The 16,025-nt window shown below is 45.9% G+C and overlaps 6 protein-coding genes across 10 annotated transcripts; 3 read left to right on the top strand and 3 right to left on the bottom strand.

The window, feature by feature from the left end:
* Positions 1-379: 379 nt before the first annotated feature.
* Positions 380-2,637, top strand: LOC6599001 (transmembrane protein 161B). The gene is made up of 7 exons (XM_002024033.2): positions 380-460; positions 621-980; positions 1,049-1,344; positions 1,402-1,659; positions 1,723-1,897; positions 1,953-2,219; positions 2,282-2,637. The coding sequence occupies exons 1-7, from the start codon at positions 458-460 to the stop codon at positions 2,399-2,401; spliced, it is 1,479 nt and encodes a 492-aa protein (XP_002024069.1). The 5' UTR covers positions 380-457; the 3' UTR covers positions 2,402-2,637.
* A 479-nt stretch (positions 2,638-3,116) lies between these two features.
* Positions 3,117-4,187, bottom strand: LOC6599000 (superoxide dismutase [Cu-Zn]). The gene is made up of 2 exons (XM_002024032.2): positions 4,106-4,187; positions 3,117-3,726 (listed from the first exon to the last, which is right to left on the bottom strand). Exons 1-2 carry the CDS (start codon positions 4,166-4,168, stop codon positions 3,331-3,333), a joined length of 459 nt encoding a protein of 152 aa, XP_002024068.1. The 5' UTR covers positions 4,169-4,187; the 3' UTR covers positions 3,117-3,330.
* Positions 4,188-4,840: 653 nt separating this feature from the next.
* LOC113566455 (ubiquitin fusion degradation protein 1 homolog) lies at positions 4,841-5,989 on the top strand. The gene is made up of 2 exons (XM_026992082.1): positions 4,841-5,115; positions 5,175-5,989. The coding sequence occupies exons 1-2, from the start codon at positions 4,989-4,991 to the stop codon at positions 5,987-5,989; spliced, it is 942 nt and encodes a 313-aa protein (XP_026847883.1). The 5' UTR covers positions 4,841-4,988.
* Positions 5,990-6,067: 78 nt separating this feature from the next.
* Positions 6,068-7,046, bottom strand: LOC6598979 (39S ribosomal protein L2, mitochondrial). Its single transcript, XM_026992058.1, has 2 exons — positions 6,540-7,046; positions 6,068-6,486 (listed from the first exon to the last, which is right to left on the bottom strand). Exons 1-2 carry the CDS (start codon positions 7,012-7,014, stop codon positions 6,068-6,070), a joined length of 894 nt encoding a protein of 297 aa, XP_026847859.1. The 5' UTR covers positions 7,015-7,046.
* Positions 7,047-7,469: 423 nt separating this feature from the next.
* On the top strand, positions 7,470-14,085 carry LOC6598978 (forkhead box protein K2). Of its 5 annotated transcripts, none has more exons than XM_026991975.1 (9): positions 7,473-7,623; positions 10,110-10,830; positions 10,892-11,406; positions 11,949-12,046; positions 12,110-12,327; positions 12,403-12,587; positions 12,651-12,746; positions 12,837-12,942; positions 13,012-14,085. In XM_026991975.1, the coding sequence occupies exons 2-9, from the start codon at positions 10,154-10,156 to the stop codon at positions 13,340-13,342; spliced, it is 2,226 nt and encodes a 741-aa protein (XP_026847776.1). In that variant the 5' UTR covers positions 7,473-7,623; positions 10,110-10,153; the 3' UTR covers positions 13,343-14,085. The 5 variants fall into 5 exon arrangements, with proteins under 5 accessions (XP_026847774.1, XP_026847773.1, XP_026847776.1 ...); XM_026991974.1 differs by having other exon boundaries at positions 7,474-7,623; positions 12,107-12,327; positions 13,015-14,085; XM_002024030.2 differs by having other exon boundaries at positions 7,475-7,623; positions 12,107-12,327.
* Positions 14,086-14,309: 224 nt separating this feature from the next.
* Positions 14,310-15,354, bottom strand: LOC6598977. The gene is made up of 2 exons (XM_002024029.2): positions 15,313-15,354; positions 14,310-15,247 (listed from the first exon to the last, which is right to left on the bottom strand). The coding sequence occupies exons 1-2, from the start codon at positions 15,321-15,323 to the stop codon at positions 14,326-14,328; spliced, it is 933 nt and encodes a 310-aa protein (XP_002024065.1). The 5' UTR covers positions 15,324-15,354; the 3' UTR covers positions 14,310-14,325.
* Between the last annotated feature and the right edge of the window lie 671 nt (positions 15,355-16,025).

Below are 16,025 nucleotides of genomic sequence, written 5' to 3'. Positions count from 1 at the left end.
GGATATACTGATTGAACGAATGAGTGATGGAATGATTGCTAGATTGATTAGATAGAGCCTTGTTGTTGTAAATGGGTGGCAGTCTTGAAAGACGCTGGATTCTATCGATGTTATCGATCGTGTAAAAGTTTCATCGGACATCCTCGACTATTGCATTGGTATCGAAATCAATTGTGATATTCGAAATAAAATTCAGATATTGAGCTCAAATATTAATTTTTCCAACAGCCCTAATTTAATTTGAAATGACCGCGCTCGATACTCATAAACTCGATACGTTGTATAGTTATTTATGGGATTAGCCAATCTGGTCACACTGCCAACCCAAAAAAGAAAATTTCGACGAACATTTTTCGAGATTTCCGTTTTTAATTAAAAATAATGAATTAATTAACGCTGTAAATTAACACCATCCACAACTTCAGAAAGTTTTACACCGTAAAGACAACGGAAAGCGATGGTAAGCTGAAAAAAGAGCGGTGATGATGAAAGAAAATCTGCCCGGCTTGCCCGGAAAAATGAAGTGCTGGTCGTAATAATTGACCAAAAATAGAATGGAGAACCCAAAAATAGCTGCGCACGTTTCTAATTAGACTCGTTGTCCTCCCCGTCCATTGCAGGCTGTGCTGGGCGCCCAACTGGTGATTACGCTGGTGATGGTCAGCGTGATACAGAAACTGAGTCCCCACTACTCCTTCGCCAAGTGGATACTCTGTCGCACCGGCCTCTATCGCTATCTGCACCCAACGGACGATGAGCTGCGCTCCAAGGGCGGTGTGCCCAAGGAGAAACCGGCTAAGGGCAAACACAAGCAGCAGAATGGAGTCTCCGGGCAGTTCCACATACCGCGCAGCATTGAGGTGGACCTGGAGACGTTGCCGGTGCTAGAGCAGGACGTGGTTCACCTGCGCTACTTCACCGAGTACCAATGGCTGCTGGACTTCAGCATCTACTCCGGCATTGTGTACGTGATCTCCGAGGTGGGTTTGAAATGTTCTAATATTGATATTTACCCATTTTATCTGCGCTCGTGCTCTCTCCCGGGCAGCTCTTCCACTTCTACTTTCCCCTGAAGCAGGAGATCAACCTAAGCATGGTCTGGTGCCTGCTAGTCATCTTCTTTGCCCTCAAGCTGCTGTCCTCTCTTACCGTGCTGTACTTCCAAAGCGAGGAATCCATTGGCGAGCGATCCATGGTTATTGTGGCCTGTCTGGTCTATCTGCTGATCGCTATGATCGTGCTGATCATCGACGAGCGCATTCTGGAGACAGGACTAGAGGACGCCTACACCAGTTTCAATGCCAGCGCCTCGAAATTTCTCACCGAGCAGGGTCTACCCTCATCGTGAGTAGAAGCAAAGCTTTAACATGGTCAGCGGCCTAAAGCCCTTTGTATTTCCAGTGGTCCGGCCTCAAAAATTGTGGTCAAGTTCTTTCTCGCTCTGAGCTGCGGTGTGCTCGGCTCGCTGTTCACCTTCCCCGGCCTGCGCATGGCCAAGATGCACTGGGACTCGCTGAAATACTGCAGCGGCAATCGCGTGATGCAAGTCCTGCTGAATCTCAGCTTCGTGCTACCGTTTATTTTGGTCATTTTGTGGATCAGGCCTATTAGCCGTGACTATTTAACAGTGCGCGTCTTTCAGGGCATGCAACAGCCACTGTAAGCTTGCGGATCATTTTCTTTTCACCCCCCAACTCCTACAATGCTTCTTTCTTGTTTTAGACTGACGCCGCATGCCTTTGAAACGCTGCGTTTGTTGCTGGTTGTCTTTGTGGTGGTCATGCGCTTCGCCCTGATGCCCATCTATCTGCAATCGTACCTGAACCTGGCCTATGATAAAATACTGGATCTGCGCAAGGAGGCCGGTCGCATCACCAATGTGGAGTTCAAACAGAAGGTGTGCATGGGCTGAAATTTCACTCTGAATTGCTTAACCGCTGCTCTCCCCACAGATCTCCTCTATTTTCTACTATCTCTGCGTTGTGACCCTGCAATTCGCTGCCCCGCTCATTCTGTGCCTCTACCTGACGCTGATGTACAAAAGCCTGGGCGGCTTCAGCTGGGCAGGCGTCTTCAATGAGGCTGTCGTGCTGCAGCACGAGTGCGCTGCCGGCGACGTGGAGACGGCCGTATCCGGCGGTACTACCATTGAAGAGGGAGACTTCAACATTATGGAGTCGGCGCAGTCGCTGCAGGCATCGTTCAGTAGCCTTAAAAATGTAAGATCCCCCAGATGACGCGAGTTTGTTCAATTTGGAAATGTATTCTCTGTATATCCCAGGTGTTCTCCACGGAGGTCTACAAGGGATTTCTGGGCTTCGCTACCTGGTGGAGCTACTTCACTCTCTTTGCGACTTCCTCGCTGGGCATTGTCTACCAGTCCTACTTCAACAAAACCTAAGGCCTTCTTCATCTAATTGCATATACTCGCTGGTGTTCTCTACACCCAGCAACCAGCATGCTAATCATAGTTAGTCACTTTATGTTTTGTCGTAGTCCATTCGTATCGTTGATATTGTTTTATAGTCCAGTCCAAGAGAAACCACACTGAATACTTCTTGGTTTGCACCGTTTATTGTATATAATACTACTTTATCGATTGTTTATAACGTTTGTAATAAAGACTTTTAACCAGGAGTTAGTCATCGAGTGCTTGAGTTAATTAAAATCGCCTTGAAGCTGAGATTACCTATAGGAATCTCTTTTGACAAGCGGAACCGAAACACTCTGACCTATCTGAAAATATTGATAATTCTTGTTCCTATCCTCTGGACGGTAGGGGAATTGCTGTAATTGGAATCTTTCTTTCGTGGAATCTTTCTCTAAAGGATGAGGCTGCTCGCAACATTTTAATATGCTCGTGGATGCGAATCAAGCTTTTCCTAAAATCCCACTTGTGCATTCTGTTCTATTCCTCCTATTCTATAAAGATTCTTTAATCAATCTTATTACGCCTCGTGTCGTAAGGAAAACTTAGCTCCCTTGGTCCTAAACAAATGGCATTGTCTAAAGTCTCAGGTTTCCTTCGACTTCCCTTCCCATTAAATAATTTGATTCTCAGTCGAAAAGGTACGAGCTATGTACATATATCTAAACAAAAATAAATACAAAAGATGTTCGTTTAGTTGATTATTGGTTAATTTGAAAACACCGTTTTATTGAACCTCAAAGGTAGTGGATAGAAGTAACTTAACAGACCACAGGCCAAAGTATATCATTTCATATGTCGTTTTCCAATATATAGTGCGAAGGAAGGTAACCCGATTTTACTGCGTAATCGTTACCATATTATATATGTATTAGTTTCTAGTATCGTTGACTGCCTCCCGCTTAGATTTTGGCAATTCCAATGACACCGCAGCCAATACGGGCGCCGGCATTGCCGGTGGTCTTGCTTAGCTCGTGACCACCCTTGCCCAAGTCATCAGCGTCGGCGTGAACGACCACGGTGCGTCCTATGATGCTGTCGGCACCGAACAGCGTGATCTTCGAGTCGGTGATGCTGACGGCCGTGGGGCTGTCACCGGCCGCCTGGATGTTGCCCAAGTCGCCCAAGTGGCGGTTCTCGTCGGTGGGGGCACCGTGCTCCTTGTTCCGGGGGTTAAAGTGGGGGCCGGACGACATGCAGCCGTTGGTGTTGTCCCCGAACTCGTGCACATGGAATCCGTGCAGTCCCTTGGCAAGGCCCAGCACCTCGCCGGTGACTTTCACGGGAGCCTCGCTGGTCTGTTGTAAAAAACAAAGAATGAATGTTGAACAACTTGATTATCTCTAGGGGCATGATAGTGCTCGGATTCCCGATAAGCGAAAAGTGTGTGTACAATCGTGACATGTACATACTGGCCCCCATACACACAGATACGCTGGGCTGCGCACTGTTATTCGACTTATATAATTTGCATTTGTTAAATGACACAGCGAAAACCGCGCTCGCACTTAATTCTGTACAGCAATATTCATCAATTCCATAGCCACAGAGCGGGGACCGGGGAAACCGGCACTTCGACCTTTAAAATGGCTTCGCTTATTGCTGTTGTTGTTACCGTGGACTGCCATTTTTTCTAGAACATTTCCAGAAATTTAACGCTTTAGTAGATAAACTCACCTCCTGCTCAAAGAAAACGGTGCCCTTGGCATCGCCATTAATTACACAGACAGCTTTAACCATTATTTTAATGTTTTTTTTTATTAAACAGCGAGCAAATAAATTCTGGTCAGTGCAGTTGATTTATATATGGAATATACGGTCTGACCCTCAGAAGTATACCAAAATATACCATTTCATTTTCAAAATATACCGTAAATATACTGACGAATTGAATTTATATTATACATATTCCTCGATTTTGATATTCCCTGGCATATTACTAGCTAGATAGTACCCGCAGCCCTGCCCACATAATTGTATCCAATTAATGAACCTATTTTCTACTTGACTACTTTGACGTTATTGGATTTTGCCTAAAAAAGGTTTTAGCGAAAAAGGTAAACAAAAATGTCTCTTTTTGCACATGGTAACAACGGTAACTACACTTTTGGATCCAGTCGACTCAATAATCTCTAGACCTGCGCGCCAAAATGGAATTGTTTGAAAGTGAAAGAGTGACAGGAAGGCACGTTTTGAGAGAGCGAAAATTTTAAAAACCTGTGTGAGGAATTTTCTTATCATAAGTTCATTAATAGATTGATAAAATTGATAAAAAAAAATATACCATTATATTTGTACCCCACAAAATACTGAAAAGTATTAAATATTCCGTATATTCACTTTAGACTTATGGATAAAATGATATTACCAGGTCAGCTGCACACCCTAGCCAGCGTTGCCAGATTTGTAAAGATTCGTGACATTTCAGAAAACAAACACACAAAATTGACAGCACCCGAAACAAAGGATCCAATTAAGAATTGAAGAAGGCAAAATTCAATTTCCCAAGAGGAAAAATCAATAATCACAGTCGTAGAAGAAAGCACACACAACTGACGCCATGTTCCACTTCAGCGGCTTCAACATGATGTTCCCAGAGGGACGAAACTTCCATGCTACATACAAGTGCTACTCGGTGTCGATGCTCCCGGGCAACGAGCGCTCCGACGTGGAGAAGGGAGGCAAGAGTAAGTGCATACCTGCTTTGTCAAGTATCATCGCACTCTTATACTATCTCCTGTTGCAGTCATCATGCCGCCCTCCGCCCTGGACACGCTCACTCGCCTAAACGTCGAGTACCCGATGCTCTTCAAGCTTTCCAACAACAAGAAGATGCGCTCTTCGCACGCTGGCGTCCTGGAGTTCGTCGCTGACGAGGGAAAGTGCTACCTGCCCCACTGGATGATGCACAACTTGCTGTTGGAGGAGGGCAATATACTGATAATCGAGAGCGTCTCTCTGCCCGTGGCCACGTTCTCCAAGTTCCAGCCGAACAGCACCGACTTCCTGGACATCACAAATCCCAAGGCCGTGCTGGAGAACGCGCTGCGGAACTTTGCGTGCCTCACCAAGGGCGACGTCATCGCCATTAAATACAACAAAAAGATCTACGAGCTGTGCGTTCTGGAGACCCGTCCCGGCAACGCCGTCAGCATCATCGAGTGCGACATGAACGTGGAGTTCGAGGCGCCCGTCGGCTACAAAGAGCATCACGAGACCCAGATTCCGGGCTCGGGCCAGCAGGGCACCCAGGGAACCGGGGCCAGCGATGCCAATGCCCTCGGGGCCGCCCTCGAGGAAGTGGTGGAGACTTTCAAGGGTCCTGGCGTTCGACTGGATGGCAAGAAAAAGAAGGAGAGTCAGCTGGAGACACCAGTGGTCAAGAAGTTTCTGCCCCGCGGCGTTCCGGACTACCATTATAAGTTCGGGCAGATCAGGTTCGATCGCAGCATTAGACCAGTCAGCGACCGTGGGACCGATGAGTCCGGCGGCTTGGAGGACATAAAAGATGTGAATAGCTTCCACGGCACGGGTTTCTCCATGAAAAAAACTCGAAAGTAGATTGTAACTCTTAGCTCTAAGTGTATAATGTTCCGACTGGCCTGGACCTGGGACATGACTCTATAGACATAAAATGCTTCAAAGATCTAGCGTCAACTGTATGGCTTCCTGCTTGGGTGATGGCGGCGGTGCTATTGTGGTCATGGGCGGCAGGCGACGTATCTTGCGGCCGTGCTTTCCCTCCTTACGCTTCCAGAGGCCCGACCGTGGTCGGTTGCCCATCTCGCGCATGCGCTGGGCACTGCCCACGTGCTCCTTGTTGTGCTCGGGGTTCGAGAGGCGACCCACGGTGGCCATGCAGATGCGGTCGAAGGCGAACTCCCGCTTGGAGGGCAACTGAACCACAACCTTGTCATCGAACTTTCGCAGAATGGTTCCGAAGGTACCGGCGGCGTGGATAAGGTGGCACTGCTGGCCGGGATTCTTCTCGAGGCAGTGGATTCGAGTGCCTACGGGCAGGGCGCCCAATGGGTAGGCATCGCCCTCATTGGGACGCACTGCGGGAGAGAAAAAATTAGCACTCAATGGACACACAAGCGGAGCTACTTACCGGGAATACGCGGAATCACGCGGGAAGTTTTCAGCACGTCGCCTGCCTTCATGTTCTCCGTGGCCAGAATGTACTTCAGCTCGTCGCCCACCGCCACCAGGGCCACCTTGGCCGTCCGGCAACCGTCGTGCAGTATCTCCACGACAAGCTCCTCCTGGGGTGCTCCCTCGCCGGGTCCGTCACGAACCCACTTGACCCAGCGATACTGTTGCTTGATGCCGCCGCCGATACCCTTGGCCACCATGCGCCCGCTGACAGGGTCGCGCCCTGCCAGGTGTGTGATCTTCAGCGGCGCCACCGTGTACTCCTCGGGAAAGTGCACGATCCGGCGGAACTGCTGGCCAGCTCCGGGCTGTGGCTTCTCCACGACTTTGGTCTTAGTGCGCATCTGTTGCAGCGCCAGGGCGGCAGTGACGGCCCGCTGCGGCGGCTGCAGCGTTAGGGCGGAGTTCAGTAGGCGCGTCAAGCTTAGCATTTTCGCAGACGAATCGAATTGATCTGTTACAAAACCAGCACAGCTGATCGAGGTGTTGCCAGATGTTTCGGTCGAAAACCACATGCACCGCACAGTGGGTCGTTTTCTCAAAGCACACTGCAAAATTTTTGACTTATAAACTGAACGAAAAATTGAACACCCTCTTCAACTTTAAAAAGTGCGTAATTAACGGTCAAACTCAAATGTGGTCCTTTAAAACAATTTAAACATGCATTTATAATTTTTGTTGGAAGCTATTGAATTTCGTTAAATTTAAGTGTAACAAAAGTATTGCCAGATGCAACAACTGGAAATCAAATTTTTTTTTACGAATTTTCGGAGTACGAGCCATTGTGCGCTGTTTGTTGCGTCTTTCTTTTTGCTTGTCTTCGAGCACGCGTTGCCACCCGGTCGAACGACCGTTCTCTTCTTCTTCTCCTTTTCATCGTGCTGCGGACCGCGCTGCGCTGCAAGCAATAAGAATAGGAAAAACCGCATTAAAATCGCTGAAAAAGTGCACAAATTGGCTTTAAAATATTGTTCAAATACTAGTGTTACGTATATAATAGAGAAGTTTCCGGAATTCGAGCGCAGAACGGCAGAAAAAAGGTACGAAAAAAAGAAAAATAAACAAGGCGAACGAAAAATAATATACACACACAAACACGCAGTGAAAAACGTGTTGTGTGCAAAAATATAAACAGCGAAAGAAAGAGAGAAAACCAATAGCAGAGAGAGACAGAGATGAGACGAGAGGACAAGACGAGAGGAGTAAAATTATAAATATATAAATTTTGGAACATGCTCAAGTGTTGTACACACGCACACTTGCCAGCGCAGGAGTGTGGTGTGTGTTGTAGGCTGAAGTATGTGTACATATTTTGATGTTAGGTGGGAAAAAAAAGCGGGCGGAAAGTTTACGCAATCGCCGAGCGAAAAGCGAGAAGACCGTAGTGAAAAGTGTGCTTTTTGTGAGACAAACATGCACATCTGAGTATATGTGAATATGTATGCGCAGGTGGAGTCGGTTGCTAGCTGAAAAATCAACGAGCGGCATTTTTTACGCATTTCCAATACGCTATCTATGTGTGTGCGCTGTGTGTGTGTAAATGTGTGTATTTACGTAAACGAGTATATAGCTGTGTGCGGGTTTATTTATATGTATGTATGTATGGGCGTTTGTTTGCCTTTTGTTGTTCTCGTTAATTTTATTTTGGTTTCATTTTGCATGTTTATGCATGCAAGCTCGATCGATTGATAGGTTGGGGAACCATGTGGTGGGGTGCTGTGGAGGAGAGTCAGTGCGAGAATCGGCTTTGTTGGTATGTGTGAAGCCCACGAAATAAATAAAGAACCAAAGTAAGCTCGTTCGTTTCTGTTGCTGAGAACCGTCTTCGCGTCGTCTAAGCGAAAACAGTGGCTCAAAAACATAGATCCACTTCTGGTTGGAAATCTTTTTTTTGGACAACACCTGTTCGACTTTCCATTGGCGCTCTGGTTTATAAATAATTCGTAAGTGATCTGGAATGCTTTCAAGATGTGTACATACATATATTTATGTTGCTCTTGGGAAGTCCCACGTTTTAACTTTCTAAGGGATCATAATTGTAACATTGATTTGAAATTTTATATCATTGATAAACTTAAATATTCTTTAATAAGGCGAAAACAACGCACTGTTATGATAGAACAGAAAAATACCGAACAGCTAATTTTATGTTTGCGGAGATTTAATTCCCGGATCTGTACTGTTAGTTTCCAAAAAACCCTAAAAAAGTAGAAGCACGTGGAGACGAGCACTTCAAATCCGAAGTTATGAAACATTGATCTCGGCATATATGTATGTGTGTAATAACAAACTTTTCTTATTAGGAATAAATTTAATTCTGTTTAACCTCTCTGAAAAGAAAGATTTGAATCGGTTACAAAGAAATGCATCAAATAGTTATTTAAAATAGTTTAGTTCACTTATCTAACATTTTAGTGAAAAACATTGAGTTTTAAAAAAAAAATTTTCGTTATCCTTTGATTTTCCGTCTCAAAACCAATGAAAGTGAGCGAGATGCATATATACGCTCTGTTGACCGTAGATGCCCAGAATTAGCTTCAATTGGCGGACTTCTTTAACTTAAATTAAATTAATTAAATAAATTTAAATGTCATTTGGACCTTTTTTGGCAACACTGGTCACCAAGACATTGTGTGCGGAGAGGAGAGCGAAATCCTGTTGTTATGGGAACAGAGAATGGTGCGGAAATCCAAATATAAACAAGTCTGTACGTGAGTCGCGGCAAACGTTCCGCGACAGTACTCATACCCGGTGCTCAGTCAGTATATACACAAGTAACTTTTTGTATACCGGGCATAAAAACCGTAGCTCCGTTTACGTTGTCTCTTTAAAGGGTATTGGGGGGGGGGGGGGCATTTTCCATTGCGCTGCCTGGTGTTGCTCTCGCCGGCATCACACTCCACATTACGCCATTAATGCCCGGGAAAATCATAGAGCGCACGCGTGAACCCTGCTCTTATTTTCGGTGCGCTTCTATTGTGTGTGTGTATGTGTGTTTACTCACGTAGTGTAGCGTAGTAGTAGTAGTGTTATTATTATTTTTATTCTCTTCTTCTTGTTGCCGAGCAAAACACATATGTAGATACATAAATGCACACATATGTATGGGTGACTGCGATTATTGTATGAGTGCTTGTGCGGCGGCTGCGGTAGCAAAACAGAGTAAAGCAAAAACCGAAACAGAAACGAAGTGGAAGACGAAGGCAAAGACAGCGACAGAGTGGGGGACACAAAATGCCAGTCAGCAGGGAGAGTGGCAGCGGGTGTGTGTGTGTGCGCCTTCGTATCTGTGTGTATATATTTGGAAAATATTTAAGAACCTTGGGACAAGCGAAAAATGTGCGAATGCCGCGTGAAAAACTGTGAGAATAACAAAATTAACTAATTTTATTGGAAAATAATTCGAAAACGAAATCAAATAATAACAAAGTTCTTCGTGTGTGTGTGTGTATGCATGAGAGTGGTGTGGGAGTATTTCTTTCGATGTACTTTTGCCGAAAATCAATCTTTTTATTAATCATTTTAGGCCCCGACAAATACAGTAAGTAAGCATAGTAAAAGTGGGATTAAATGGCCGCCACTACCACAACCACAACCACAACACTAGCAACAACAACCACCGGCAATAGCAGCACCATCAACAACAACAACAATCACCACAGCAGCAGCAACAGCAGCAGCAGCAACAATCACATTTTAACGGTACACACCGTTCTGAACACTCCCACCAGCATTGCAGTCGCTGCCGCAGCAGCCGGCGCGGCCGACGCCGCCACTGTTGCCATCGCCAAGGACATGTTGCAGCTGCACCATGGGGCTGCAGCAGTGCTGAACAACAACAACAACAGCAGCAGCAGCGGCGCCGGCGGCATCAACAACTCGGAACTGACGGCCGCCAGCAGCAACAATAACAACAACAACTCAGCAAACCACCCACCTGCCACCACCTCCTCCTCCGTATCCGCATCCGTAGGGGGCTCGGCCACAACACCGCCGTATGGGGAGCTGCGCTTCAACCAGGAAGTGCTGCCCATCACTGATACCGTCACCGTGATCGGACGCAACTCCTCCACGTCGTTGGTGCATTTCAATGTGGCCGAGAACAACCTGGTCTCGCGGAAGCACTTCCAAGTGCTCTATGACTTGGAGGTGCGCGCCTTCTTTGTGCAGTGCCTCAGCAAGAACGGCATTTTCGTCGACGACTTTCTGCAGCGCCGCAATGTGGATCCAATGAGGCTGCCGCCGCGGTAAGTTAAACGATGAAGTGGCTAGCGATAGGCTAATCCGTTACGTTAACCTCCCTTGCAGATGCTACTTTCGGTTCCCCAGCACGGAGATTCGGATAGAGTTTGAGAGCTACGTGGCCGCTCTGGCGAACGTTGTTCCTGACGCTGCCTCCTCTCCAGCCCTCGCCACGGTTGCGGCTACTCATGCGGGAAACAACCACAATGCCATCGGGAGCACTGGAGCTCATGTCATCATCACACCGCCGCCACGAGACGATCTGCAGCAGCAGCAGCACCACCATCACAGCCAACAGCAGCAGCAGCAGCATCAGCCAGCGCATCACCTGCTACAGCAGCAGCAGCAACAGCACCAGCAGCAGCCTTCGCTCCTTCCACTCCCACTCCCACACGCACCTCTCCACCCGCTTCACCATTCAGCCCTTCAGCAGCAGCAGCAGAGGGGCGGCAACGTCGTTGTGGTGCCTCAAGCAGCGCCGGCTCATCTGATAAGCGCCGTCGACGGTACCGGCATCTATGCACCGCTCAAGATATCCATACCCAAGAAGGAGCAGAAGAGCCCCTATCTATCACCAACTGGCAAGTGGAATTTCACTTTATCCCATCAGCAAGTGTCCAATTGGAAGCCGGATTCCAGTTGTGTCCAGAACATTAAAGATATAAGCCGAAGCTGCAGGCAGCTGAAGTTCCTCACGGAACTCGTAGAATAGCCAAAGATAGGTGTAAAATTTCCAAATCAATGTGCTGGCAAGCATGTTTTAATCAACTGATTTTTTTAGCAACTGTTAAAAAAAATTGCTTTCGTAGATTTTCAAAATTATTTCGTAGGAAGTAGAGAGTAGCGTGTTAATGGGTTTGGCTGCCGCAATGTATGCGATTGTATTTACCCAACGCTTGCGGCGGTTGCGCGAAAAGCGGGCCGCCGAAGCCGAGGCTTCCCAGGATGTACAGCCGCCCCCAACAGCGGGTGGGCCCAGCTCCAACCCGGCCCTGACCCAAACGAAGGATTCAAATTAGGTTGAATAAGTGAGGAAGAAAGATTGAAATATAATGTTCTATAAAGGCTGCTCGAATCAGTATTGACTCTATCTTTTAATGGACGATATTTTTCTTCATCGAAGGTACAATTAGCGCCGCCAACAGCTGTCCGGCTAGTCCTCGTCAGGGTTTCCACCAGAATCAGCCCAACAATTACAACAATTACAGTAACAATAATACGGTAACTATATGGGACCTTTATGTGAATATTATGTACTCATTTGACTTTTCTGTTTCACAGCAGGATCTGTTCCAGACTCCCTCCACAGCCAGCTATAACCACAACGAGAAGCCGCCGTACAGCTACGCTCAGCTGATTGTCCAAGCAATATCCGCCGCGCCAGACAAGCAGCTGACGCTCTCGGGCATTTATTCGTTCATTGTCAAGCACTATCCGTACTACCGCAAGGAAACGAACAAGGGCTGGCAGAATTCCATTCGTCATAATCTCAGTTTGAATAGGTAGATCCCACCCACATTGAATCGCACATAGACAAAGCTAAGCTGAATCCTATCCTCCATTCCCGGCTTTTGCAGGTATTTCATCAAGGTGGCTCGCTCCCAAGACGAGCCAGGCAAGGGCTCATTCTGGCGCATCGATCCGGACAGCGGGGCCAAGCTGATTGATCACAGCTACAAGAAGCGTCGCCAGCGCAGCAGCCAGGGCTTTCGTCCGCCCTATGGCATGCCCCGTTCGGCGCCCGTTTCCCCGAGTCACATGGGTATGTGGATGGATTGTGTGCGTTAATCGCTATCCTAGTATAACCTACATTTGTACATTCCAGATAACTCGCGCGAGAGCTCGCCGCTTCAAGATATCGTGCTGCAATCAGCACCTGGATCGCCAGGCATGTCGATGGAACAGCGCGCTGCTGATGCCGGTAAGAGCGAGAGCCATTTTTAGACTAATCAATGGATTGGCCAATGCATGTTTCAACTGATGTCCGCCGTTCTGTGCTTTTCTATTCCAGAAATCATCTATAATTCTCAGAATGCACACCAGCAACAGCAGCACCAACAACAACAGCAGCAGCAACAGCAGCAGCAGACGCTGTCCAATAATTCCAATCAGTACAGGTTAGTGTACAGGGAACATCTGGTCACCGTAGGCAAATGGTATATTCCATATATTGGTCTTTCTTGCAGCAGCGGCAGTCCGTACTATGTATCCAATCAAAACTCCGGCGTTGCCGTGCAGCAGGCGCATACAGAGGGAGGAGGGAATGCAGGTGGTGTCGGAGCCCTGATTGCGCTTAAGCGAAACCATGTGACGGCCGGAGGACCCCACCCGACCACTGCCACGCTTCACCATCAGCAGCAGGCGGCGGTGCAGCAACAGCAGCAGCATCAAGAGATTATCTACGAGGAGTTGCCAACCGACTACAGTGGCCATATCGAGGCCAGCGAGGAGGAGTGCGTCACTACTGCCGATGCCACCGTGGCCAAAAGACCCAAATATGTGTCCGAGGTGCTCTGATGCGTGCGCATTCAGAAGCATAGGCAAAGCAAGGCAAAATAGTAGGAGTAGTAAGAGCCGGCTGCGGACGGACGGACACCGAAACTCAGTAAAAATCAGCAAGCAGAGCAGAGCGAAGCGGAGCGCACGTGAAGAGAAGATTAGAAGCAAAACAAAAAGTATCTCCATCTTGTATATTGAATTTGCCAATCCAACAACCTAGAAACCTAGCAAAAAAAAACAAAAACCCAACAAAATACCAAACCCGAACGCGAACGAAGAAGTTGTATAAATTGATATGGAATATTTGATGAACGGCCAGCCAATGCAAGATTGTTTGTGTTCTGAATGTTGGCCGTGCATCCGTACAACGGCATGCACATTTTTCCAAATTCGAGATCCCCAAGCTACCACTTAACCTTACCTTACAACCCCCTAGATCTGACGAATTCAATATGCTCGATGACGCTACTCTCTAAGTAAAATATTAGATTAAGATTTAAAGCGAAAGTAAAACAGCAAACAAACAAAATTATATAGAAGTATATACGATTGATTATGATTATGATGTTTAAGATGTTATAGCTATGTGACCGAATTGTGCAAGGAGCGATAAAGTAGGGGACAACCACGTGACAACCAACCAACCACACAAGTAACAAACAAAACAAAAAAGCAAACAGGCGAATGAATATTATTACCTATCTACATACCTTTACCTATATCGATTTAAAAACATTAAAATACAAAGCAAAAACATAAAATGATGAAAAATTAATAAGAAAATATCTACAAATTTACGGATACAATAACAATACAAACCATCTAGTATATATACAGATATATATATATATATACATATATATATATATATATATACGTATATATATATATGTACGGAGGAACGATTGCACTTTATTTCTTATTAATGAAGAAAATCCCATTTAAGTGTTTGGACATATTGTGTATTAAAGAAACAAAAATCAAATGATTTTTCTCTGATTTTATTGGATATGGAATGGCATGCGTACTATTCTAGGTTTACATTCCTTCGCTGCGATCTTATATAACAAATCATATTTGGATTCAAGGGTCAGTAGCCTGGATTTGCCGGGGCCCTCGTAAAATTCGTGGACATTCATATTTTCATATTTCACATAAGTCAAAAGATCTTTGACATATTCGTTATTGACCTTATGTCGCTTTGGCTCTTGGTCTGTACCTTTGTCCGATTCAATGTCGCTCTTCTCGATTTTGAATGGATTCTCGTTGGCGTATGCATCGGTTTTTTCATTGGACTGGGAGGATAGGCCTTTGAACTGCCATTTAAACTCGCAAAGGGAGACAAAGCCGTACATGGCAACATATTTTTCAATAGTCTCAAAACGAATGATTTCCGACAGGGAAAGTAATTTGATGAATTCCCTGAATACGTCGGATCCCAGCTGATAAACCTCAACAGGTACAGGCCCGCGAAGGCAACGCAGGGCTTGGGACGTTTCCTTGATTAAATCCTCGTTGGTAATGTGATGCCCATACTCAAACACCTTCAGCAGGTCGGGATACTTCATTTTTGGTATTCTTTGCTTGATAATATCCATGCAGACGGATGCTAAAGTTGGTACCAGGTAAATGGTGGCGCAGTCCAACAATTTGATGAGCTCCCCATTGTCGTAGCTAGCGACGGCCTTCTTATCGTATGTGTACGCAAAGAGACGGAACTTTTCGAACGTTTTTGCAGTAGTGTCGGACAGCCAAAGCTCTCCGGAAGCAGCTTCCGCGAAGTCGGATTGGAATCCGCGCTTGAAAAAGTCCGAGGCGAGTCCTAGAATCATCTTATGGCATTTGAATCGTTTCAACTCGACAATCACGCAACAGTCCGCGAAGTCCTCCTCTACGATCAGGTTCTTAAAGGCGCTGGCTAGCCTGCGGAACAAGATTCATACGTGTGTTGACAGCCCATTTATATTTTTGGCCCTGCACGAGCTTACCATTCCTCCATTGTCTCTCCCAATAACAGAAGCTCAGCCAAAACAGCAACAATAGCACTCGAAGAGCTGTGCTGACCGAATATACCCAAATATACTGTCTCATCACTAACCATACTGTATAAATATACCGTCTCATCACTAAACATACAGTATATACATATGTAGATTTGCCAGTTCATACTACCACTAACCATACAGTATACTGTATGGTTAGTGATACTACAAAAACGTCACACGTCGAGCTCTCAAACGAGGTCCTAAACTGTTTTAAAACGTAATTAATAGATATATTTTCTCAAATTGATATGTAGTAGACGTATTCATGCATTTGATTAGTTTCTTGTATATATATCCAGATCTCGATACCAATTTTGGTCTCTGTAAGAAGACCACCCACCTTCAATATATCGCTGAAATACCTTTAAAACAGAGACTTACTAGTTTCTGCATTCCTGTGAGCCTGGGATGACACAAATTTGCGCAATTCTCTAATATCCTTTTCCCTAAGGTATGCAGAATGTTGCCCATGTTGCGGGACATACTGCTCGTTTTCGTGTTCAATTAGAGCGAAAAAGAGAGCCTTTACCGATTTGAACAGAGTAAAAAAAGCCGAATGGTTTGAAAAAAAAACAAACAAAAAGCTTATGGGCATTCCAGCTAATGGTTTTAATTTGATTTTCATGATTTTAAGCTTATTTTTGTGCAGTCTGATT

Source organism: Drosophila persimilis, unplaced genomic scaffold (assembly GCF_003286085.1).
Source record: "Drosophila persimilis strain 14011-0111.01,24,50 unplaced genomic scaffold, DperRS2 tig00000700-arrow-arrow-pilon, whole genome shotgun sequence".
Classification (NCBI taxonomy): Eukaryota; Metazoa; Arthropoda; class Insecta; order Diptera; family Drosophilidae; genus Drosophila; species Drosophila persimilis.
Note: the sequence above shows the minus strand (reverse complement) of the source record. Positions and strands in the feature narration are given on the sequence as shown.

What these genes read in the sequence shown, in the direction of transcription:
- LOC6599000 (XM_002024032.2), bottom strand. Translation starts at nt 4,168, where the DNA reads ATGGTTAAAGCTGTCTGTGTAATTAATGGCGATGCCAAGGGCACCGTT. An exon ending in CCGTTTTCTTTGAGCAGGAG is followed by an intron (nt 3,727 to 4,105) that starts GTGAGTTTATCT and finishes TTTTTACAACAG; the next exon opens with ACCAGCGAGGCTCCCGTGAA.
- LOC6598978 (XM_026991972.1), top strand. Translation starts at nt 10,154, where the DNA reads ATGGCCGCCACTACCACAACCACAACCACAACACTAGCAACAACAACC. An exon ending in CATAATCTCAGTTTGAATAG is followed by an intron (nt 12,328 to 12,402) that starts GTAGATCCCACC and finishes CGGCTTTTGCAG; the next exon opens with GTATTTCATCAAGGTGGCTC. An exon ending in CGTTTCCCCGAGTCACATGG is followed by an intron (nt 12,588 to 12,650) that starts GTATGTGGATGG and finishes TGTACATTCCAG; the next exon opens with ATAACTCGCGCGAGAGCTCG.
- LOC113566455 (XM_026992082.1), top strand. Translation starts at nt 4,989, where the DNA reads ATGTTCCACTTCAGCGGCTTCAACATGATGTTCCCAGAGGGACGAAAC. An exon ending in CGTGGAGAAGGGAGGCAAGA is followed by an intron (nt 5,116 to 5,174) that starts GTAAGTGCATAC and finishes CTCCTGTTGCAG; the next exon opens with TCATCATGCCGCCCTCCGCC.
- LOC6598979 (XM_026992058.1), bottom strand. Translation starts at nt 7,014, where the DNA reads ATGCTAAGCTTGACGCGCCTACTGAACTCCGCCCTAACGCTGCAGCCG. An exon ending in CGTGATTCCGCGTATTCCCG is followed by an intron (nt 6,487 to 6,539) that starts GTAAGTAGCTCC and finishes TCTCTCCCGCAG; the next exon opens with TGCGTCCCAATGAGGGCGAT.
- LOC6599001 (XM_002024033.2), top strand. An exon ending in GAGCAGGGTCTACCCTCATC is followed by an intron (nt 1,345 to 1,401) that starts GTGAGTAGAAGC and finishes TTGTATTTCCAG; the next exon opens with TGGTCCGGCCTCAAAAATTG. An exon ending in CGTTCAGTAGCCTTAAAAAT is followed by an intron (nt 2,220 to 2,281) that starts GTAAGATCCCCC and finishes TGTATATCCCAG; the next exon opens with GTGTTCTCCACGGAGGTCTA.